Source organism: Sebastes umbrosus, chromosome 20 (assembly GCF_015220745.1).
Source record: "Sebastes umbrosus isolate fSebUmb1 chromosome 20, fSebUmb1.pri, whole genome shotgun sequence".
Taxonomy (NCBI): Eukaryota; Metazoa; Chordata; class Actinopteri; order Perciformes; family Sebastidae; genus Sebastes; species Sebastes umbrosus.
Genome location: NC_051288.1, coordinates 20,782,412 through 20,807,424, shown reverse-complemented (window position 1 = coordinate 20,807,424; position 25,013 = coordinate 20,782,412). Strand labels below are relative to the sequence as shown.

The following is a 25,013-nucleotide window of genomic DNA, read 5'->3' as shown; positions in this document are numbered from 1 at the left end:
TTTCATCTATCAAGGGCATCATACTGCACTAAAAGATGGTAGTTAAAGTAGGAGGGACCCTTTAAAAAACGACCGGTGTTGCTTTTTATCACCTGCTCATGCCTTAAAGCTCAGTCTGATCCAGGGGTGCTATCTTCAGACTGGCTCTTCCTCTCATCTGGGTCGTCCGAAAGTTTCTTCTGAGAGTGTTCAGATTGGTAGCAGCTGTGGTTGTTGGCTGAGTTCAAGCTGTGGGAGGCTGCGGCAGGCCAGCGGGGAGGAGCTCCAACATCTGGAAAAGAGGGAAAGCTGGCTGAAACACAGAGACGAGAGCCTAGCAACACGAATACTCCCCTAGCCAATCCTGTCGCTACAGTGCTTGCAAGTTTACACTTTGCTTTGTCTAAATAAAAGTTTTAAGATGCCAGAGTTGTTGGATTAGAACCACCGCCTCTGAAATATTCATTTCATTTTAAAGAGTGCATCTTCTGGATAGAGAGTGTCAGACAGAGCGTCTGAGACAGTGGAAAGAGTGGACTGCTGTTTTTGAGATCCGACCCTCTGGGCCTCTCCTGATGTAAGAGCGTGTCTAAACATGTGGGAGCCGCCTGCAAGAGGAAAAAAGGAGGAACGGGGTTGAGGTGGTGCTTGTGCTGGTCAAGAAAAACTTCAATTCCTCCTCCTCAGATCCTCCCAGTCTATCTCTTATGACTCTTTCTTAGTCAATTGACACATTTCAACTTCAGTTTCTCTGGACTTACTTTCTGCAGTTACATAGAAAAAAGTTTTGTTACTACAAAGTTGAAATGTTTTATAAACAGTCTACAGAATAAGTGCCAAACTACACTGATGAGGAATCTCTATAGCCACTGATGCAATGAGTAAAATGGGATAATTGTGTCCTTTAGTCAGTGATCATTTTAAGGAATTAAAACCTCTATAGTGTGCTGCAGGGATGACGTATTTTTGTAGGCCAAACAGGAAGTTTAGCATCGCCCTGGTTCCCTCGACAAAAAACAAATGCGATTTTTCCATTGGGTTTTGGATTATTGCAGAAAATAAACTCTGCGGCAAACACACGTTTATGATACTTACACGTTTTAAATTACACCTGGTCACATGAGCGTGAATATACACAACGAGGCTGTAAAGGCAGATGAGTCGGCGTGATGACGTTTAGTATTCTCATTTAGCCACTTGTTAGCAGCCGCCTTTTTTAAGACACATAAAGGCTTCAAAATTCATGCGTGGGATATTTATTGATGTATTTAATGTCGTAGAACAAAACGTTAAAATCTCTTCAGCTTGTGTTAACCACAGACCTTATTTCAGGCTTCTAACTAACAACCCATTAAAAAACCCATTGACTTCGAAACAAGGGAGCAGGAAATGGACTTAACCAACCAGCCAACCAACCGACAGGCCGACATTACCCTCCCTCGAGCCACACCGCTATCATGGCTAAAAAAAGGGTGGGTTCACTTTATTCCAGAGCTCAGAGGGCAGGTGAGTTTGTTTATAGCTCTGTGAGTCAGTCAGAGCATAGCATGGGAAAGTAAGAGTTACTGTAGAAATAGATTTATTTCTGGTAAAGTACTGCGCCGTATCATGCCACGGTAATTATATGTTATGGCCTACTGAACTTCCAGCAGGCAAAGTCAATATAATTAACTCCTCTCCCTACCATTTTGCTCCTCATCCCTTGATCTTGCTTTAGTTTTTGCCCATTTTTTATTTACAAGTATTGAAAGGAAAACGGTAACAGTAGCAGGTTGCACATCAGAGCACTCTAGCAGCAGGGAGAGCGTTCCCTGAGTTTGTACAGCAGAGGGATGGAGGCTAACAGAGCGAGAGAGGTACTGGCATCCCACTGGCCGGCTGGACAGAAGGGGCATTCTTCTCCTCGGATCCCCCCGGTCGTCTCCTACAAACCACAGCTTGTCAGCCAGGATGCCCACCGTTTACTGAGGAAATGTTCACTTAGTGCAGGAAGTCTGAGGTTTCCCCCCGTACGTTTGATTTCAATACTTACACAAACAACACTGGGGTTATAAGCCAGGTCAGAACAACATAGGTGGGAACTAAGACACTCAAGAGAGGACTTACAGTCTCAAGTCACCAGTAAGTGATATATAAATATTTAGCAAATATAGTCACCCATCATACCTGATGCTACGGATTATTATGGATAGATTAATGATTTGTTATAGGTAATATTTGATTTAATCAACTGATCAAATTCACACATTTAGGCCTCTAGCTGATTTTCATAATGATTTATCTTAAACTGCTCTTATCACCTGAAGAAGAAGAAGAACAGTGTGATAGTATTTAACAATCACAATAATCTCTCTGTACATTTTCCAGTGTTTATATAGATCTATATCAGTTTTAAGCACGTTGAATATTTTATGTTTTGAACATTTGGATGGACATATTGTGAATTTTTTATTTGGTTCATCAAGTTTATTGAACATGTACAGCAAAAAATACAAATATGCATTTTGCGTAATGCAAAAAAAACAAACTTGTGACAGTAAAAAGATATAAAGAAAAAGAAACTTTCTGTACATAACATCACAAAAACATGCTTTACAAAATCGTAAAAAAATCAAAACAGTTGGTATCATGCAATTCTACTTGTGATTAAGCATCGATCGGCCGTCGCTGACTCACTGAGTTGAATCCCATGGTCTAACTATTTAGCATTTTGTATTTCCGTGTTAAGTCTCAGTTCGACTAGCACAGGCAACGATCTCAAAAGCAAACAAAGTGAGAACTTGTAGCAGTTCTAAGTTTAATAGGTAGTAACGAGTTAAATGTGATGCAAAAATAGATTTTTTATGAGTGAACCAGCTAGGGCTGACCCGAATGCTTCGAAGCTTTGAAACGTCAAACATTGCCATGGTAATCCACCTCCAAATGAGTATTCGAATGCTTTGTTTTTTTGTTTTTATACAAGTATGTAATAACAAAGTATAAATCCTCAAATAGCCCATGAAATAAGGAATAATACCACAACATTATTCATATTCAACATTAATTATTATTCGTTATTCTCAGACGGATATGGCTGTTTGTTGTGTGTATAGGTGCCTGTGTACAGTAGTGTGGCAGCGGCACTGAAACAGGGGAGATGGAGACAGACAGACAGAAGAACATGCGATGTGATGCACCGCAACGCGCCGCGAAGCTTTGAATACGTTTGAATATTTCTCACCGAGAAATAGAACCAGCTGTGTATTTTATCATGCTGGTATGTTGGCATATATCACAAGACTAAATGGTCTACCAGGAACATATTATTATTCTGGATTGGCATTAGTATACGTAGACTTTATGATATTGTTATATAGAATAGATCTGGGATTGGGTGCTGGTTTGTTCCTTTAAGCTTCCCACAACAATCAAAGGTCCTTTAGCATCTGTGCATTTGTGCATCTGTGCAGTTTCACTATCGTCCTGCAGGAGAAGTAGAGAGCGCTCTCACTGCAGTTTCTTCTTAGCCAGCTGGGCCAACTCTCTGGCTTTCCTCTTCTTCAGCTTCTTCTTGAGGAGGAGCAAGTCAATGTAGACGATGTGATCCAACACTGCAGAGGCGCAGAGGAGTCCTCCATGCAGAGCGCCTGCTATCCCACAGCTGAATACGTCTTGACCTGGAACAGAAACACAAAAGTACCCTGCTGGATGAGACGAGACTATCTGGAGTCTGGATTCAAATGATTGTCTCTAGATAATGTTTTACAAGCTTTAATTCCTTCTGCTTTGTGACTTTCTTACAATTTAGTGCTTTAACTATATCGGTATCAGTAAAAACTAGCCAACCACACTGCAAAGAAACTCTCACATTTCAAAGCTCCCCCCTCCGAAGTGACTCAGGGCTTGTTGAGACATTTCTATGCCCGAGAAAACTTCAGTCAATCACAAAACACAGACTGTGCTTTCAGATCTTTTTTTTTTAACCTAAAAGCCTTGGCCAAGTTTGTAACTTTTCATACCTGAGATGTAGAGGTTTTTGACGGGGGTGTTGCACCTGTTCCTCGCCACAGCCTCGGCATGGAAACGCTCCAGGTTGTGCTCTGCGGAGTACATGGCTCCGCGCTGGGCACCCAGATAGTGTATGTTGGTCAGCGGGGTCGCCACGTCCTGGAAAACCAACTGGAAAACAAGTCATACAACTATTACAATGCTGTTAACACACATCAAATAAAAGCATGGACAACCTGCAGTAACCCTAACACGCTTTCAAAGCTATAAATTGATATTATTTATGGTTTAGATCATTTTAATGTACATGCACAATACAACAAAAACAATCTTAAACGTATGCATGTGCATGTATGACAAAGAATGACCGTTCCCACCTTGTCTTTGATTTTAGGGAACAAAGTACAGGCCCAGTCGAAGAGGTTCTTAGCAAATCTCATTTTGTAGTTGTAGTATTCGTCGCCCCTTTTGCGCACCGTAGTGTCCGTCCATTCCTCAAACCATTCATACTTCACCATCGTCAGTATGGTCATGCAAGATTTTCCTGTGAACGTGAAACACACAAGACATCACTCCTAATCTGTGTGGACACTCAAGATGTGATATTATTTTGGTATGACGTTCTAGTAGCAGTACAACTTTAAAGCATAGTATGTCTATATTTCCTGTTACTACTATCATAGCTGCAACGATTAATCGATTAGTTGTCATCTATTAAATTAATCGCCAACTATTTTGATAATCAATTCATTGGTTTGAGTAATGTTTTAAGAAGAAAAAAAGTCTAAATTCTCTGATTCCAGTTTCTTAAATGGGAATATTTTCTGGTTTCTTTACTCCTCTATGACAGTAAACTGAATATCTTTGAGTTGTGGACAAAACAAGACATTTGAGGACGTCATCTTGGGCTTTCGGAAACACTTATCGGCATTTTTCTGACATTTTAAAGACCAAACAACTCATCGATTAATCGAGAAAATAATCGTTAGTTGCAGCCCTAACTACTATTATTTACAAGGGTAGAAAAAGTGGTGGGTGTTTGTACCAGGATGTCTTATTTTGGCTTCTGGGTCTTTGGAAGATGGCATTGTGATGAACATCATGGGAATATTATCCGGTGCTTCTTCTTTGCTCAATGCAAAGAAGTCCTCCATCCTAAAAACAAAAGAAAAACAACGAAAACGAAAATGTAAATTTCAGTCAGATCAGATTGGGCTGCTTTTACCAGGGTTAGAGTTAGTGTGGCTACACATAAAAAAAATCATGAGTATGGTATTTAAATTTTGGTGCTGAAACCTGACTGATCCTGTACTCCATCTAGAGGATAAAAAGGGGAACTCTAACTTGGTAGTTAAATAAGCCACATACAGTAATATACAGTGTGTTTATTACACAGTAGCTACACTTTATTTTGGGAGAAGCTGACCCACATGAAAAATGATAAAATGAGTTGATGTTCCTGGGAGCAAAACTACACTGACAAGTTAGTTTTGCCTCTGTAAATTTATTGCATTCCTACTTCTTATACAATAGCGCCCCCTTGTGTTAATTAAGTGTCGGTGTTAATTGGGATCAGTGCTCTGCACACTTACGACTTGTCCATATCGTTGTTCTTGAACAGCCAGAAGTTGGTGGACTGGAGACCCAACTCTTCTTCAGTTCCATCAAAGCCAGAGAAGACCAAGAACGATCCTCTGCCATGTTTCATCATGTTCAGTCTCTCCTGGATATCTACAATATAGTAAGATATATGGGAATCACTTTGAAACTTCCTCCTTATTTTCACAATAAGAGTTAATATACTTAAGAAAGCATCCCTTTAGATAAAAAAGGGATTTGTTGCTCACCTGTCTTGACACGAATCTCAGGGGGAAGAAGTTTCTGGAAGGTGGTGAAGATGCCACAGTTTGAAACAACCACAGGTGCATGAACCTCCACTTCCTCCTGACCTTTCCTCACTTTCACACCTGTCACAGGGCACACAAATGGCACACTCCAGTCAGTTACCTTTATGAGTATGTCTCACTTTAACAGGTGAACTAATGGAGCTGGACTCATTTCTCACCATAAGCTGCTCCCTTATCATTAACCAGGATCTGGGTGACTGGAGCTCTGACCAGGCAGTTTCCTCCGTATTTCTGAATGGTGCGGATGATGTGGAAGGCGATCTCACTGGCACCACCTTTAGGGTAGTAGGCACCTCGTTTGTAGTGATGAATCAGGAGGGCATTGATCAGAACACTGGAGTCCTTTGGAGGCACGCCTGAATAAACACAGAGCGAAGGATTAATTATTACTTTGTTGTAAATATTTTATGCTCAACTGGAACTGTCATCCATCCAGTTAGAGGTCCACTGACTCTGAATTAATGTCACAAAGAAAATCATTTAAAAGAACAGGAGAATCTAGGAGAAAGTAATTTGAGTAAATAGAGAGAACAATTTGTGTCACTGTCTGATTTTCAGACTTGAGGTTTGTTTTTCTACTCCGGTAACATTTTTGAGAACCCACCGTAGAAAAGATAAGAGAAGATGACGTGGAGGTCCTTGTTGCTGGTCAGGGTGTTCACAAAGTCTGTTGCACATGTGCCAGTGAGGCGGAAGACCGGGGTGACGAGGTTTCCGATGCCTGACTTCAGCAGCAATAAAGACACCCACTGTGGGATCAGCTTTAGAGTTGCCAGGTAGTGAGTCTTCTTCGCTGAGATCTGTTGAAACACAGCAGATGTTTAGGATCCATAGTTTTGTTATGTTTTGGACAGAAATATGCGTCCACTATCTAACAGTACCTTCATGATTTTGAAGAATGTCTCGATGGCCTCTGTGTCATCAGGGAATTGCTTCATCAGGTGGGCTTTCATCTCAGTTTTACCGGAGAAGATGGTGTACTCTCGTTTCTGGTCGCCCAGGCCAATCTGGATGGTGTCAAAGTGTTGATTTAGTTCCTGGAACTCCAACTGGCCCTCAGAGATCTGGTCGAAGGCGATGCGCAGCAGACTGTTCTCGTGGACCTGACCAATGTAGTGAAGCCCTGGAGAATAAAGACAGGAAGCAGGAACATGTTATATAGTTATTTAAGTCTTCACAACATCCGTTCTGAACACCCATGTGTATTGTTGTTCCTTTTGAGGTCACCTTGTACAGAAATTCATATTTTATAGGATCTTGCAGCACTTTCTCACTCCCAACTCGTCAAATACCAACGCTTGGTCAGTGGTCCTAGGCTTCAAACTATGAAGCTCTAGGTACCCCTCTAGCGTCAGTTTTGCATGTATCAGTTTCCCAACCCGATCTCATGGGAAGTCGTATAAATAGCATGACGTTACAAGGGCATTCAGCGCGTCAGGTGGATGCATTTTAGGCTTTTCGCGTGTGTTTAGTACGCCGCTTTTCGCGTCTCATTTGTACGCCACACAGCAAAACTACGGTAACGCTCGCAGTTACTCACTGAGCGAACTAAGGTTTAGGAAAAACATCATGGTTGGTACGTAAACTAAATAACATAAGTACGGAAAACACGTCACGTCACAAACGTCACTTACAAAACTAAACACTGAACACTGGTCTCCTGGTTGAAAGTCCTGTGTTTGTTGGACAGCTTGTACATCTGTGTTTTTCTACAAAAAGTCTATTATGCTGCCGAGAACTTCTAAAATCCTTAGATTGTATTGAATGTTCAAAGATAAAAAACAAATCATATTGCTTCTTTAAATAAGGGAAAAAATGTGTCAGTCACATAAATTACAAGCAGTCTTACCAACATCAAACTCGAAGCCTTTCTCTATGTAGGTGTGGCAGCAGCCTCCCGCCTGGTCGTGTTGTTCCAGCAACAGGACTCTCCTCCCTGCTTTGGCCAGTGTGGCTGCGGCTGTCAGCCCACCGATACCGCTCCCGATGACAATGACATCCAGGTTTTCGGGCACTTTGTCAAGGTTGAATCCTGGACAGAAACATACAGAGCTGATGGTAACATTTATCTTTCTAGTTCAGACACTTTCAATAAAGATGCGTTGTAAATGTTATCAAGTGCTGAAATGTGTTGTATAATTGGGTTGCATAATACAGTCTGAAGGTTGCACTACACACCTCTCCTGTCATAGATACATGGCTGCTGATCTAATTCCTGTATCTGTGTTCTCCTCTTGGCAATAAACAGCAGATGAGACTGCAAACATAATCTCCTGGTCCATAATCTAATTTAGATAAAGACCACAGGTGAAGAACAATTACTGTAGGCCTCCTAAAGCTATGACACAGAAAACAGGTCATTTAGATAGCTGTATCAGCACACCTCAGCAGCTGTAAGAAGTACAGTAGACTACTCGTATATACAGCTTCCTTTTTCAAATATGTTTTACAGTATGGCCTACTTTTATATCCTTTGAACTATTCTCGGTTAACTTTGGCTTAAGTATTTACAACATACCCAAGACTCATTTGAATTGGTGTCAAGAAAGTTTTAATGTCATAGAAGACCTCTTGGAGTGCAATTTGCTCTTGAGTGCACAGCTCTTTAATTTTTATACTATTTTATCATATTTTAATTGTAATTTTCTTCTATACAGCTTTCATATAACATCAGATATATTGTTCATATTTTTAATAGTATTTTTTAGTATTTTTCATATTTTTATTGCAATTTTCTTCATATATTTGTCTATATTTGATTTTCGTACTTACTTTTATTTTTAATTTAATTTTTTCTTGCTATATTTATGTTATGCGCCAATACACCAAAGCAAATTCCTTGTACGTGAAAACCTTCTTGGCAACAAGTAGGTTGAGTTTTTTAAATATTGCAAAATTTAGTAATTTAATGTGACACCTGTGATTTTCCTGCTACGGCAAAATGAAATGTTTGCAGTGAAAAAGAGTATATTATTAATTGATTGATTGATTACTGTGACAGCAGAGATTGTAAACGCATCAGTGATTTCTGTACCTGTGAAAAAATCTGATATTTATTTCATAAAATTCACTCATTGTAATTTTATAATGTATTTTCTTGTTATTTTATTATAATAAGTTAGTTAAATAAGTTATTCTCTTTTTTTCCTTTTTGGCAGATGCTGGCTGGGGTGATCCAATTTTGCTATAAAAATATAGAAAACTCATATCGGCATGTAAGTAGATAATATTTGTTTTATATATCCAATGGAATAAAAACAGATAATACTCTACGATGTTTAATATATATTATTTGGGTGTCATTTTATTTTTTTAGACTACATTTCACATTTTGTTAAATATGCATTCTCCCTGGGAGTTTAGTGTAATAATTTAAATATTGAATGTGTTGTATCTTGTTAAATTGTGTGCCTACAGAGCTAATCAGGATTAAAGAGGAACGCCATCTAAATTAAGAAATTTCCAATATTGTCATATAGATATTTCCACAGCCTATAAAGTTCAATTGATATGTGTGAACATGAGCTCCTCTCTCTCAAAGCCAGAAACCAGAGAAGTCTCAAACTTGTGAGGTCATAAGGACTAATTGTTGATGTTTATTAATATTATTAGACTGTCTTAGACCATAGGAATAACATGTATGAATGAAAATGGCCGTAGTTCCCCTTTAACTGGTAGAAAATATACTTCTTTAACAAAGCATTGCATCACATTCCTGATTGATTGCATTAATAGCATTTTCAACTGCAATAATTTTACCTTGCTTGATAACTTTGTCCCGCTTCTTCTGATCAAACTCTCGAGGTCCAGGCGGTCTCACTGACTCCAGGGAGAACGGGCTCGGCTTCCCAAACAGGTACCAGTATGTGCCACCGGCCCATATAACCAACCAGACTAAGAAAATCAAGAGCCACATGGTGGAGAAGTCACTGTTTCAGGTGAGAGTGTTCAGAGCAGCAGTGACAGGTTTAATCTGAACACCGGTCTCCTCACGAGGCTCCTTTTATTGCGACGAGTGCCAAAGGTCTGGAGAAGATGGGTGGGCATTCGACATGTAACACATACGTGTCAGGGCAAGCAATAAAGATAAAGTGGTGAAAAACCCTTTTTGATAACAGTGCAGAGATCACAATAATGGTGTTTCCGCTGGCACACAGTTACATCTAGACAATAATTGCTGAGCACTCATTTGGTGCAGATAAAAACATGAAAAGCAAGCTCCATTGATTTCACTTGTCTTTAAAGAAATTCTTCTAAAAGCATTAAGAGATGCACTAATCTATAAACAAATTGTGTAAGGAATCTACTTAATATTTGAAAGTCAATTGTTCAATGTTCACGTTAGAATTCACAGTTATAACACCTCGGATTTTAAGGTTACAACACATTTTGTTTTCCTCCTTTCGGCTGCATGATTATTCAGTCATGCCAAAGAGGTGAAAGGAAACTTGCATAGATTAGATATCCACAATTGCTCTTATCTGATAAGACAATTAAGATAAACACCACATTGTGTGCAAGTCATTCTAGACTTTATACAGGCAGCGTCCAATCTTATGTCTTTACAACAGTGCAGCTGAGTGAAATCACTGAGTTTTATCATTTTAGGTCCAATAAGGACAGAGTCGGTGTCCTTGTGGAAGCGTTATGACATAGATTTTTTTTTTTCAAAGACATAAGAAATTTAGACCTTTCACTGTGCAACTCACTCTAATAACCCGGGAAGTAAGTTGTCCTACCATATCCACAATATTTCTCCCCTGAAGGAGAATAATAAACGTAAATCTGTGATTACCCAGTTTCCTTACTATCATTTTAGGTAATCCATGCATGGACTTTTGTACTCAAGTTCTACACTAATTCAGTTCACCTTAAGCGATAGACTTAATCTGAAGCCGGAGATAACCTGAACCACAACAAAGCAACAAGCTGTTATGTTGGCCTCAATTAATATGAAATTCAGACAGCCAAAAACAAATCACTCTGTTCCATTTAGATGCCCCAGTTCCAGTTCCTGCTCTTTAGATATCATGAACCACCACAACCACACCACATGGACATTTTCAAAGGGGTCCCTTGACCTCTGACTTCAAGATATGTGAATGAAAATGGGTTCTATGGGTACCCACGAGTTGCCTGTTGGGCTGCAGTTTGCCATGTTATGATTTGAGCATATTTTTTATGCTAAATGCAGTACCTGTGAGGGTTTCTGGACAATATTTGTCATTGTTTTGTGTTTTTAATTGATTTCCAATAATAAATAAATACATACATTTGCATAAAGCAGAATATTTGTCCACTCCCATGTTAAAAAGAGTATTAAATACTTGACAAATCTCCCTTTGAGGTACATTTTGAACGGATAAAAAATGTGCAATTCATTTGCGATTAATCGCGATTAAATATTTTAATTGATTGATAGCCCTTCTGTATTCATACCAATAGTTGTATGGCGAATTTTGAAGAAATGCTTTGTATTTTTTGTTGCCCAGATTGAAAATGACACTAATTGGATGGAGAGCTCGAAATGGAAGCCGGGATGAAGCCGCTGGAATAAGCTTAAAGACTTTGATACAGGAAGCAGCTCTGCGTCGACAGTGTGACCGACTGTGAGGGAAATCCTATTAAGAATTAGACTAAGCAGTAGCTGCACGACTCCTGTGACTTTGCCCTGCTTTGCTAAAGCAACACAGGTGAGTGTCATGTTGATAATGTGCTGATTTACACAGACAATATCTAGTGAGGCCTATTTAACATTAACCAGCATGACGTAATGAGATGAAAGTGCATTGGGAGTGCAGTAAAAGTGAGATATGCTAATATATATAGCATTAACAAGAGCAGCCAGGTCAGGTCAACGCTTTGTACAGCTATTTGCATTTAATTACAAATTGATAAACATTTTCATATCAACAGGTACGTACAGTAATCCGGTGATGGAAAAGGTCCTGGTAGCAATACCATTACAGATCTTAGTTTTCTCACTAATGTACAATTTATCCACAAGACTTCTACAGGGACATTACAGCGATGTAACCGGCTCTCATAAAAAACTGTTTGACTGTTCCCTGCATGTCTGTGTGCTATGTTACTACGCAGCCTCCCTTGTCTCCCTTGTAGGGGTTCTTGTCATCTGGAACGCCTTTAATCAGCGGATCATTTGGCAACAGCTCCTCAACATAAGAAACCGTCTCTGTACAGTTTGCAGCCAGCTGTTGTTGAGAGGAAAGAAAGAAACAAATGTAAGCTCAACAAAGCAGATTGTCTTTTCACAGCTATAAAGATGGACATTTAAACTTGCATGCTACAAATTCATTTATCTCCTGAAATTGTTTTCCACATTGTTTAAAGAGGCTTTTTGTAGCTACAATTCAAGATAATATTGGACAGATTCTTCACAACTGATGGCAAGAAAAGATGTTTTTAAAAAAGAGGTAATTTACTTACTGGTGTCCTAGCTGTGCTAACTTCCTTCTTCAACTGTTCCAGTTCCATTTTCAGGATTTCCTTATCTGACATATCCCGAGCCATCCTGACTGTAAGAGGAAATCAAGATCAAAACTTTAACGACAAAGTGTACTCTCGTGAGTGCTATAACCTGTGGTTTCTTTAGGTTATTCTCTTCAAATCCTTTGACAAAATAAATGTAAATCCAGCATAGAAAGATATCTCAATCATCAGGCTTTACCTGTTGAAAGGTGGGATCCCCAAAAGTCCGAGAAATGTGTTGGCTCCTAAGAGCTCATCGACTGTATACCTTACTGTAGTCCGGTTGCTTCTTCACACTGACTGATCCGTGCTGTCCCACTGCTCTTCATCCCAGCTGATCCCTGCTGCTGGCTTTTGGGAGAGGTCGCCACAGGATTGGACATGATGTCACCAATCCCCCGTGATGAGATTAAACAATCAGGAGCCCTAACCTCTGAACAGGAAGGAGGAAGGTAAGAGATCGAGCAAGGTAAGAGATCCCTTAAAGATCTGCAGTTGAGGTGGAGAAAGTGAGACACCGAAATAGAAAATGATAGACGTTTGAACATTACATCGTCTGCTACTAACTGTGTACACCTGTCAATCAAACAACGGACCATTTCCGAAACATTGCCACGGTTCGTCCCATTCTTTCCATGGCTGATGCTGAAACACTTCTTCATGCATTTGTCTCATCTAGGCTTGGCTACTGTAATACTCGTTTCTCTGGCTTACCTAAATCAACTATTAGCAAACTACAACTTGTACAAAATACTGCTGCTATGATAGAAAATGTCATATCAGATCAGATCATATTGCCCCTGTTCTTATTTCATTAAATTGGTTCCCTGTATATGCTAGATCGGACTTCAAGGTTCTACTTTTAAAGGAACAGTGTGTAGCATTTAGGGGGATCTATTGGCAGAAATGGAACATAATATTAATAAGTATGTACTCTTTAGTGTATAATCACCTGGACATAAGAATCATTGTGTTTTTGTTATCTTAGAGTGAGGCGTTTATATCTACATACCGAGCCGGCAACAGAAAAAAAAAACACTGGCTCTAGATAGGGACATTTGCGTTTTCATGTTTACACATTGGCCACCATAGTTCTCCTACACGCTTGGCACCCTGGAGAAGTTTCAGTTTTGTTGCAAATCCTACACACTGCACCTTTTGAATTGTAAAATATGATATGGACTCGCACCATCCTATCACCTGTAGTCACGCCTCATATACGTCCACTTGGACTCAAGGTTGAACTGATTAGATTGTCAAGATTCAATAATTTATTACCATGTCAATGAAACATTGATTGGAATTTGTCTTGGTGTGTGCATCGGTAGACAAAAACAATGCAAGAAATACACATCAAAAATACAAAATACACATCAGCATAGACACATCCAGGATGAACTGATTAGATTTGGATGGTCAAAGGTCACTGTGACATCACAAAACACATTTTACTCAAGAATTCATATGCTGATTATGACAATTTCACAGAAATGTTTAATAGGATGAAATGATGAAGCGATGAGATTTTGGACAGACATGGATGTTAACTGCAACTAAACCGGTAGGCGGAGGCATGCAACCACAAGGCGGTAATGTAGTTAATACATGTGTCTAATATTCCATTTGTAATGCTTTGTATGTAGTTTATCTCTCCTTTATACGTTTTGCTAATGTTGTTCATCATCGCTGTTTTTATTATATGTGCAGCCCTTTGTGCTTTGACTTGACTTAAACTTAAACTGTGGTACACATACCAAAAGACATAAAGTATACGCTTATAAGTCAATTGCTCTCATTTACTTTTCACTGTTACTTTAAATATTATATCAGTAGCTAACCCATACATTTAACTTGGTTATAACGGGGGTGAGAGTTGGGTTCATTGTGTGTTTATACATCACGAGAACAGGACCTTTAGCCAAGAGGAAGGAGGCCAAGTCATCACCACTGATTTGATTATATACTTTAATCTTGCAGTATCCAATCAGTTGCTGTAAGTCTTACAACGTCATTCTAATAAACAAGTTGTGGACACGTAGAAGAGAGTTCAGCTACTTAATATGCAAGAATAAATTATTTTTGCTCGAGGTGCCTTTTCTCTCTGAGCTCAAGCTATTTTTCATTCATTGTGATTGTTTGTGGGCAGTTTGGTGGTTGTGAGTTCAAATCCACTGGTCTTTTTGGGCATTTAAAGTACCCATATAATGGAAGTGTCTTTCTATTGTACAGTATATGTTAGCCTAACCACCTAACCCGGCCTCTCACCCAATGTAACCAGAGATAGGCTCCAGCATCCAGCCCACTGTGACCCATTCACAGGATAAGCAGGTGTAGTTGATGGATGGAGGCTTGTTGGGCTTAAAATAGGCTGACAGCATCAACGTGGTTTGTTGAGATAAACAGAAAAATCCCAGATCCAGTGAAAATTAAGATTTGTTTTATCATTATGAAGCACATAACTTTATCCATTTAAACTAACATTCAACAGCTTTGTCAGCTGCAACTTGTTCTAAATGTAGAAAAAACAAGACTTGTTTTTTTTACTACTTCAAGAAAATTAAGATCAACATTGTCCGAGAAATGGTCAAAAGATTTAGTTGGTATCTACTTAATTAAGTACCTTGGGTTTTTAATTGATGACCACTTGGATGACTACCATGGAATACAATAATAATATGTATATTTTCTTTAGTGTATAATCACCTGAAAATAGTTGTTGCGTTGTTTTCGTTAGCTTAGAATGAGCCATTTATATCTACATATCTCCTCTTCACAGAGCCGGCCACCATGTTTCTACAGTAGCCCAGAACGGACAAACCAAACACTGGCTCTAGAGAGGGACATTCGCATTTTCACATTTTCATGTTGGCCACCGTAGTTCTCCTACACGCTTGGCACATGGAAGAAGTTTCAGTTGGTTGCAATCTGCAACCTCACTACTAGATGCCGCCAAATCCTCCACACTGCACCTTTAACTAAACCTGATTGAGCCATCTCTACCATTTGGTTTAGTTATGTTATGCTAAAATAATCCACTAGATATCGCTTTGTCTTTAAATAGCATGTCTTCTTACAGGAAGTTAGCAACAAAAAGTCACTCCAGGCATATTCAACATATCATAGTTTCTGAGGCCTTACTGAGCAGAATTATGTAACTTCATCGAAAAAAAGTAATTTTATGTTAATTGTTGAATGGGACAAACCCAGTTAAATAAAGACTAAATATAAAAAAAAAGACATATCTTAAGCTAAAGGTTTTATGAAAATGTTCCCTGTGAAATGAGTCCCACTACTCACCTCCAACTGACATGTCATCTGAGACATGACAACCTACTGATCCTTAACTAAACCTTCAGTAGGACTCCCACTAAGCCATTTTCAGGATCTGGGTTAGTCTCATCTACTAAAGATTAACCTGAGACACGTCATTGTGGATCAGCAGCAGCGTAGAGGCGCTCCTGGTCATTATGAAGGCCTAGTGTGTCACTGATCACCTGATGAAACTCTCCCCTTCACATTTTTAGTTAACATTGGTGCTGGAATGATAAATCAATGAGTCAATCAAATGTTAGTGTTAAATAGTTATCTCAGTATTATGTTATTGTAACTTGAATATCTTTGGGTTTTGGACTGTTGGTTGGACAAAACAAGTTACGGGACGATGTTTCCATAGCTACCATTGACAATTACCATTGTAATGTCCTTGGTATTATTTCAGTGAATTTGTGGGTTTTAATGACCTGTTTATGTTCTACAGTCACACATTCTGTCTTTTTTAGTGCATATTTTTTATAAACATTTATATTCCCTATATCATTACTTTGCATTTCTTGTATTATGTAGTATTATGGTGTCCTTATGATGTTTTTACTAACATTAATATTTGCTCTTTTTTTTATTATTGCTCTGCTTGCTTATAGATAGTTTTAATACATTTTGTTATCTTATATTCTTATATTTGTCTATAGGATAACTTTGTAACATCTATCCAGGCACTTAATAGCTAAAAAATCTCTCTGAATTATTTACATATTTATTAATGTGCACTGTCACTGTTGAATAAACCAATAAAATTAAAAATAAATAAATAAACACATAAATTACACAAATTAAAAAACTGCATTGATTCATTATAAAGTAATAATCGTTATTATTTAAAAAAACAAAAAAAAAACATACATTGAAACAACAAGATTTGTATTCCTACACCAGAATTATTTTCTTGGCATTGTGGGGAAGACTTTGCATTGGCAATCATGTATGGTGATAACATTTGTTGTAAATATTTAATTAGTTAAATTATCAGTTTAATAATTAATACAAAAAAATGTGAATGAAAGAAAATGTTACTGTTTGTTTTTGGTGGCTTTTTAAGTATCCCTTTGGATGCGTGCACAGACTTACACTTCTTTATTTTTTCTAATAGATTTAACGATTAACAAAGGGTAATATGATTTTGTTGATTTTAAATTAATTTATTAATAAATGGTTATTTTTTTGTTGATTTTTAATTAATTTATTAATAAATGGTTATTTTTTTTGTTTTAAAAACACTGAACTCAGCATGGATTTTTGAGTATGCAATATCTTTGGTCAAATCTATGAGCTTTTTTGAGCAGAATAGGGCCGTTTAACCTGTACTTGATTGCCTGCTAGAAAATATTAAGGTTAAGTAGCAAACAGACACATTTTCCTCCAATGACCTTAAGATTTCTGTGCTGATCTACTTTCTCCTGTGGATGGTGATGTCTCCTTCTTCTGTTTTCTTCTGCTGAGTCTGTCCCGCCCACTTTATTCTATCAGCCAATAGGAGGACGTCTTTGTGGTAGAACAAGAACTATTTTCAAAATAAGAGCATGAGCGTGTAAATTAAAGCCACGTTCATGTAGATTAGAGAGACGCGTGCTTTTATTTCGACACGTGTGTATTTTGGCCGGAAGTCTACTGCAGTGTCGTCCGTTTGGCGGATAGGTTGCAGCAACAATGGCAGCTCCGAGTAGGAAGCAGACTTTACGGTTCCTCAGCCAGTTAGGAGCGTTTATCCTGACCCGGTTCGGCTTCTGGAACTGCTTCAGCATGTTGATGCTGTTTGCTGAACGAGCGGACTCAAAAAGGTGAGAAGAAATGACAGAATAAAGCTCTGGAAGCTAAAGAGCTAATGTTAGCTTGTTAGCTAGCTAGCAATCTAACTCAGAGACACACATGTGACGTCACAAAAACAGCCTTCATCACCTGGATAAGTGTCTAAGCAGTGTGTAGTTTGGCAGATATAAGCGTCAATATGTGTGCTAGCTGACCTTTTCGTATCTGTTGTGTTGACTTGATTGTAAAAGTTCAGACTCCACAACTAGCTCTGCTCTCAGTAGACCACTTTTACACATACACACCACAAAACTGACAATAACCTGATATTTACAGGTGTGATTTCATTTCATTCTCACTGTGCAATATCATTTTCCACTTGTGCAATTTTGTTAATAGTCTGTTTATTGTCAATACTGTATATGCTGCTCCTATTTTTATACTTCCTTCTATTTAAATGGTTCATATTTTGTTATTTTTTTACTGTGTTATGATGCTTCTTGTTTATTTGCACTATCCCCTTTGCTGATGTAAGGAATATCTTATCCTGTCTTAAGTTGCAGCTAGTTAACATTAACTTCACAGGTGCTGTACATCAGCAATCAACGTTAGACTCAACCTCAGGCAGAAAGCTGCAGCTGCATATGGAGTTGTTTAAAGTAAAATGACATGTTATATTTTGCCTGGTCTGTAATTTTCAGAGGGGGTAGACTGTAATTTGTTTCTGGTAGTAACGTTAATGGTGGTTTTAATCCTTTGGGCGTGTATTGTTTCAGTCTGTAGTGGGTAACTTGGTCTTTACTCTAAAGACAACCACACCCCTCTTCTGAATTATCCTGCAATTATAGCAACTTTAAAGGAAAATGTATAAACCCTTTGTCATACCTGGCTGCCTCTTTTAGTTGAGTTATTTTTCCTCTGTCTCAATAGTTTTTTTTCGAGGTGACTTTTTATTTATTCAACATACTATACTATGACTTTTTTAAAAGTTTTCAACAAACTATACTTTGACTGTTTGACCCTCTGAATTATCCTGCAATTATAGCAACTTTAAGGAAAATGTATACACCCTTTGTAAAACCTGGCTGCCTCTTTTAGTTGGGTTATATTTTTCCTCTGTCTCAAATAGGTGCCTTGTGCTGAAAGGGTTAACTTACAGTGAGTTTTATAATATTTAGAGCTGCAATGATTAATCGATTAGTTGTCAACTATTAAATTAATAGGCAACTATTTTGATAAGCGATTGATTGGTTTGAGTAATTTATATTTTAAGAGTAAAAAAGTAAAAAATTCTCTGATTGCAGCTTGTTAAATGTGAATATGTTTTGGTTTCTTGCCTCCTCTATTACTGTAAAGTAAATATAATAATAATAATAATGATAGGGCGTCATCTTGGGCTTTGGGAAACATTGATCAACACTTAATAGACCAAACAAAACAACTAATCACTTAATCATGAAAATAATTGACAGATTAATCAACAATGAAAATGATTGTTAATTGCAGCCCTAATTAAATTTAAATTCATGTTGATTATTAAGTGGGTATTTTAAGCTGAGCATGTGCTGCTTACAGCTTCATGAATGTGAATAGTTTTACACCATTAAACACAGACATACGACTACTGCTTTGCGGTTTTAAGGACACTTTAGTGATGCAGGAAAAAATCAAATCACACACATTTCTGGTCCAGGTGCTGAGTACAGTTTCAATAGCTTTTTTATTCAAATTGAAATCAGTTTTGGGGTTCATATCTTGTACTTTTCTCACTGTAATGCAGAAGAAATTTATTGTGAGTCCTTTTTTCATTCAGTCTTTTCATTCATTGTCATCTCCAGGAAGCCAGACATCCATGTACCGTACCTGTATGTGGACATGGGGGCTGCCGTGCTCTGCGCCAGCTTCATGTCATTTGGGGTGAAGAGGAGGTGGTTTGCGATGGGCGCAGCCATTCAACTGGCCGTCAGCACTTATGCGTCATATGTTGGAGAACAGGTGTACTACGGGGACTGGCTTAAGGTGAGTCAAATTCTGTGGTTTGCAGTAACAAAGCTGCTGTTCAGTTACCTGTATGCTTCTGATAATAAGCAAAACTTCAAAAGATGGGACTGAATTGTGTTAACGAGTAGTGTAAAAATCAGTCGTCATCACCAGACTGAAGTTTAAAATTCGATTTTGTATTTTCATATTTTAATGTATGTTGTGTTTTGATGCTGACACTGCAGCTTGAGCTTACCCACCATGCTGTACCAAAAGCAAATTACACCGACCTTGATCGTGTGATCATTAATAAATGTTTGATTGAATGAACCAGTGGTTTATGCTACCACTCTTCAATACTTTTCATTACTCGTTTACAAGAGTATTCCCACAATTGATGGACGAAAAGGCGCTGTTTAAATTTTACACTTACGATCAAACATAATCCATGAGTCCCATTTTTGGAAGTTTAACTAGTGTATAATAATACCTGTGTGTTATCATCTTGGCATTAGCCACTATGTTTGAATTAAGATCCCTTTCCCAGATCTTTCTTACATTTTCTACAGCCATGACCAGAGGCATAATGTTTTTGGGTTGTTCGTCCATCCAGTCGTTTGTCTGATCTACACATTCTCATGAGCGCGATAACTCAGGAACGCCTTGAGGGAATTTGTTCAAATTTGGCAAAAACATCCATTTGAAGAGTCACTGTGACCCTCACAAATCCGTTTTTGGCCATAACTCAAGAATTCATATGCTAATTATGACAATTTCAAACAAATGTCTAATAGGATGAAAAGAAGAAGTGATGATATTTTGGACAGATATGGATGTAATCTGCAACTTGACTTGTTTCACTTCGGTATTTGTTTGCAATGAAGCTATATTTGTAATGCAGTCTCACACACCATTGCCCCTCACCTGCTGCGTTCTGACTGTTACACATATGAAAGTGGCCTAGATCAGTGTTGAAATATTAAAACAGATCTGTGTCAGACATGAGGGAAAATGGATCTAGGCCACTATGATGAGTCTGAAAGTAGATTGTTTTATCAGAGACTGACATCATAGCAGAAACTTGTCATAGTTTATTACAGCCTGAATGTCGTTGCTCTGCAGGTACGCATGTATTCCAGAGCGCTGGCCATTATTGGAGGCTTTCTGGTTCTTGCCAGCGGGGCGGGGGAGGTGTACAGACAGAAACCTCGCAGCAGATCCCTGCAGTCTACTGGACAAGTTTTCCTGGGAGTCTACCTCATCTGCATGGTAAGACCCACATCAGTTTTATTTATTTATTTATTTATATATGGACATAGTCAGTAAGAAATTCAAACACTTCACACAAAATGAGACCAATACAGTTGTCGTAACAAGAACAGTCACAGAATACATTTAATTAACTGAGTGAAGCTCTTATCCAAATTGTCTTTAAATGCATTTCGTCAAGAGAACATGCCAGAGACCTTACGTTGCATTGCTAAGAGCCAGATTTGGTCTTAACTAGATAAATGGATTAGTCGATTGACAGAAAATTAATTAATTTTATAAGCAAAAACTCCAAACATTCTCTAGTTCCAACTCAATAAATGTGAAAATGTGCTGCTTTTCTCTGTTTCATATAATTGAAAACTGAATATCTTTTGGTCAAACAAAACAAGACTAGTTTTTTCCTATGCCAATATTAAGCCGATTTGAATTAATTAGAACTAAGATGGTATAAAAATAGTCTCAAAAATCTGCCTCCTACTGTGCATTTAGAGATGTTTCTGGTGGAGCGGCTTATCCGCCTGCCGAGCCCTGTTAATTAGCAATGAGTGACCAGTAATTTTTCTATAGCATTGACACCCTGCATCTCCGTTCTCCATATGCCTGCTCACCAAAACTTTGCTCTGCACTCCGTAAAAGTAGTTAACGTTACGGATAGGGCTGTATCGAATGTCATTTTTATGCCTCCGCACCGGCGACAGCCATTATCGAGTTGTCTGAACATATACGTACGTTCTCATGAACGCGATATCTCAGGAACGCCTGGAGAGAATTTCTTCAAATTTGGCTCAAACTTCCACTTTGACGAGGATGAACTGATTAGATTTTTGTGGTCGAAGGTCACTGTGACCTCACGTCCGACCCATTCACGTGAACGTGATATCTCAGAAAAGCCTGGAGGGGATTCCATCAAATTTGGCACAGGCGTCCACCCGGACTCAAGGATGAACTGATTAGATTTTGTTGGTCAAAGGTCACTGTGACCTCGTTTCTGTCACATTCTTGTGAAAGTGATATTTCAGGAGCGCCTTGAAGGAACTTCTTCAAATTTGGCACAAACATCCACTTGAACTCAAAGATGAACTGATTAGATTTTGTTCGTGAAAGGTTAAAATCACCTCACAAACGCGTTTTTGGCCATAACTCAAGATATATATTTATTAGCGCTGTCCATCGATTGTTGAACCGTTGCACCACTATTACAAACCAAAGTTAAATAACGCAGTACCACTTTCCCCCCACTAGGTGTACTCCCTCCAGCACAGCAAAGAGGACCGGCAGGCCTATCTGAACCACATTGTGGGAGGAGAGATCACTCTGATGCTGCTAGAGGTGCTGTTTGGGGTGCTGGCTCTGGCCTTCCTCTCTGGCTGCTACATCCGCCTGGCTGCACAGGTCCTGGCCACCATCCTCCCCATAGTGGTCCTGCTCATTGACGGCAACCTGGGCTACTGGCACCACACTCGCAAGGTGGAGTTCTGGAACCAGATGAAGCTGATCGGACATAACGTGGGCATCTTCGGCGCTGTGCTGATCCTGGCGACTGACGGTTGAAACCTTTTGGACGCTCCGTGACAACTTTTACAGATGAAGGTGTCGGCACAGGATGAGATTGTCGGCCTTAAGGCCACAGCCAGACTTTGTACTCAAAGCTGCCGTCGCTCGGTGACCTCTCAGGATTCAAACACTCCAAGCTGAGACTGTTGGATGTAAACAGCGCCGATTGTATTTGCCCACCAGTTGGTATCTTTGCTTCTGCAAGAAAAAGAAAAAAACACAAGCTTCCTTTTTTCACAATTTAATAATTTATTCAGATTCATGTTTACACTTTTCTCTGTTATGCTCTGAAACATGACACTGAGTATTAATACTGTATCTACAGGAAAAATACTGTCTACTCCAAAAAGTATAGTCTTAAATAGTAGAATGTTTTACTGTATACGGTTCAAATATTTTGCAAATAAAGGGAAACCTAAAGTTTAACTTGTGGCATTTTGTGCTACAGTACATTTGATAATCAACTGTTTTTTGTGCTTCTTTTCACTTGTGCATTCATGTGAATTTCATTAAATTGAATAAGCACAACTTTTTATCTTCTGTGTAGATATTGTTCACACCTTTTATAATGTATCTCAATTTAGTTACATGCGTATGATTATTTATATCTAATTATATTGCAATTAGGGCTGTCAAAGTTAACGCGTAAACGGATTTTTTTTTTACCATCACTAATTTCTTTAACGCATTAATGCAATCGATCTGGCCACCATCCTCCCTATAGTGGTCCTGCTCATTGACGGCTACCTGGGCTACTGGCACCACACTCGCAAGGTTGAGTTCTTGAACCAGATGAAGCTGATCGGACATTAGGTGGGTACCATTTTTAATAACATTTTTTATCACACTCTATACTGACATTTTCATGACATTTTCTAAGATATGCTACACTGACATTTTAATGATATTATTTATGACCTATTCTACAATGGCATTTTTCTGACCTTTTTTATACGGCATACTATACTATGACTTTTTTTATGACAAACTATACTGACATTTAAATGACCTTTTCTTTTTATAGCATACTACACCGACTTCTTTAATGACATTTTTTTAAGGTAAACTATACTGTGAAATTTGTTATGACTTTCACGGCAAACTATATGACATTTTTACATTTTTTACAACATATAGCTTGACATTTTGTACAACATACTATACTATGATATTTTTAATGACATTTTATGCCTTACTATTCTATGAAATTTTATGACATTATTTATGACATACTATACTATCACATTTTTATGATTTTTTTTACGGCATACTATACTATGACTTTTTTACTTTTTCAACAAAGCATAGTATGACATTTATAACTTTTCAACATACTATACGTGACCTTATGACATCTTTTGATATGATTTTTTTGTGACTTCTTTTGACGTACTATACTGTGACTGTTTATGACTTTATTCAACATAGTATACAAAAATATCCTTTTTCATTAATTCGACAGACTATATATACTGTGACTTTTTTTTTAGACATATTATAGTATGACGTTTTTTGTTTTTTTTCGAGATACTATGACTTTTTAATTTTTTCGAGATTACTTTTTTTTACTTTTGAATATGACTCCTTAACTATGACTTAAATACATTTTTCGATATACTATGACTTTTTTTTTCGACATACTTTACTATGACTTTATTTTAATTTTCCGACATGCTATACTATGACTTTTTTTCAAAACATTTTTCGACATACTATACAGTGGCTTTTTCTTTCATGATTTTTTTCGACATACAATAGTATGACTTTTTTCTTTGAATTTTTCGAAGTATAATAGTATGACTCCTATTTCATGCATTTCTTCGACATACTATAATATGACTTTTTTTTCCCATTAAATCTTTCGACATAATATACTATGACTTTTTTCATGAATTTTTTCACACATAATATACGATAACTTAATTTCATGAAATTTCTTGACATACTAATTTTTCATATTTTTCAACATACTATACCATGACCGTTTTGTTTTTTTTCCAACATACTATACTATGACTTTCATGAATTTTCATGATATACAATGCCGTTTTTAGGACATACCATACTGAGAAAAGACTTACCGGTATCTTGATGGCCCAACAAAGGCATGGAGACCACAGAAGCATCCAAACAGGTTCAAGAGGAACAAGAATCCAGTCATCCACCTGCTCCAGAGATCAGCACACCTCCAGCTGTGCCTTGTTGTCCAAGCCAGTTTAATGAATCCAGCCGCCTCCTTTGCTGCTCTGTTTACTTTTATATATGTCACTGTTTTCTTTTAGGTACAACGTTGTCCAGAAACTGAATTAAACTTAAATGATCTCCTCCTTTAAATCCCCTCTCTGTCCTCCTCCATGCTGCTTCTGTTAGTTGATTGAAATTACTTTATTATAAACATTATTTAATAATAATATGCTAAAATAGCATATAATGGTTAAAATTGGGCCCTTAATCCAAAGCTAACAGAGGACACTTCTGATCAGGCACAAATCTCACCTTTATGTGACTTATTGTCTACACAAACGTAATCTAGTAGCTAATGTCATGATTCAGGGAGTTTTTTTTTAAGAAATTTCAAATAAGTTATTTGCCAATTATTATCTATTTATCAGCAGACATGGAAATAAAGTATATCAATTAATTTTGTATTCTTTTCCTGGAAATGTATTAAATAAATTACTAGCTATTGGGAAATAGTGGGATATAATTATTAAATAATGTTTATAATAAAGTTATTTTCGATACATTTTGAGGTAAATATTG

At 37.9% G+C, this 25,013-nt stretch overlaps 3 protein-coding genes across 3 annotated transcripts; 1 reads left to right on the top strand and 2 right to left on the bottom strand.

Annotated features, from left to right (window-relative positions):
* Positions 1 to 3,120: 3,120 nt before the first annotated feature.
* On the bottom strand, positions 3,121 to 9,939 carry si:ch1073-13h15.3 (inactive all-trans-retinol 13,14-reductase). The gene is made up of 11 exons (XM_037755901.1): positions 9,633 to 9,939; positions 7,723 to 7,905; positions 6,755 to 6,996; positions 6,478 to 6,673; positions 6,032 to 6,229; positions 5,814 to 5,933; positions 5,559 to 5,697; positions 5,012 to 5,121; positions 4,344 to 4,510; positions 3,978 to 4,137; positions 3,121 to 3,635 (listed from the first exon to the last, which is right to left on the bottom strand). The coding sequence occupies exons 1-11, from the start codon at positions 9,787 to 9,789 to the stop codon at positions 3,466 to 3,468; spliced, it is 1,842 nt and encodes a 613-aa protein (XP_037611829.1). The 5' UTR covers positions 9,790 to 9,939; the 3' UTR covers positions 3,121 to 3,465.
* A 1,790-nt stretch (positions 9,940 to 11,729) lies between these two features.
* On the bottom strand, positions 11,730 to 17,140 carry gngt2b (guanine nucleotide binding protein (G protein), gamma transducing activity polypeptide 2b). The gene is made up of 4 exons (XM_037755903.1): positions 17,066 to 17,140; positions 12,562 to 12,795; positions 12,321 to 12,409; positions 11,730 to 12,085 (listed from the first exon to the last, which is right to left on the bottom strand). The coding sequence occupies exons 3-4, from the start codon at positions 12,402 to 12,404 to the stop codon at positions 11,957 to 11,959; spliced, it is 213 nt and encodes a 70-aa protein (XP_037611831.1). The 5' UTR covers positions 12,405 to 12,409; positions 12,562 to 12,795; positions 17,066 to 17,140; the 3' UTR covers positions 11,730 to 11,956.
* A 136-nt stretch (positions 17,141 to 17,276) lies between these two features.
* tmem101 (transmembrane protein 101) lies at positions 17,277 to 22,778 on the top strand. Its single transcript, XM_037755902.1, has 4 exons — positions 17,277 to 17,476; positions 19,283 to 19,463; positions 20,547 to 20,693; positions 21,939 to 22,778. The coding sequence occupies exons 1-4, from the start codon at positions 17,346 to 17,348 to the stop codon at positions 22,245 to 22,247; spliced, it is 768 nt and encodes a 255-aa protein (XP_037611830.1). The 5' UTR covers positions 17,277 to 17,345; the 3' UTR covers positions 22,248 to 22,778.
* Positions 22,779 to 25,013: the final 2,235 nt, after the last annotated feature.

Excerpts from the sequence above, each read along its gene's own strand:
- si:ch1073-13h15.3 (XM_037755901.1), bottom strand. The coding sequence starts at position 9,789 with ATGTGGCTCTTGATTTTCTTAGTCTGGTTGGTTATATGGGCCGGTGGC. Across the intron at positions 6,997-7,722 it reads AGGCTTCGAGTTTGATGTTG|GGCTTCACTACATTGGTCAG; the intron begins GTAAGACTGCTT and ends TTTATTCTCCAG. Across the intron at positions 5,934-6,031 it reads TGATAAGGGAGCAGCTTATG|GTGTGAAAGTGAGGAAAGGT; the intron begins GTGAGAAATGAG and ends GCCCTGTGACAG.
- gngt2b (XM_037755903.1), bottom strand. The coding sequence starts at position 12,404 with ATGGCTCGGGATATGTCAGATAAGGAAATCCTGAAAATGGAACTGGAA. Across the intron at positions 12,086-12,320 it reads TTAGCACAGCTAGGACACCA|CTGGCTGCAAACTGTACAGA; the intron begins GTAAGTAAATTA and ends TCTCAACAACAG.
- tmem101 (XM_037755902.1), top strand. The coding sequence starts at position 17,346 with ATGGCAGCTCCGAGTAGGAAGCAGACTTTACGGTTCCTCAGCCAGTTA. Across the intron at positions 19,464-20,546 it reads ACTACGGGGACTGGCTTAAG|GTACGCATGTATTCCAGAGC; the intron begins GTGAGTCAAATT and ends GTTGCTCTGCAG. Across the intron at positions 20,694-21,938 it reads GAGTCTACCTCATCTGCATG|GTGTACTCCCTCCAGCACAG; the intron begins GTAAGACCCACA and ends TCCCCCCACTAG.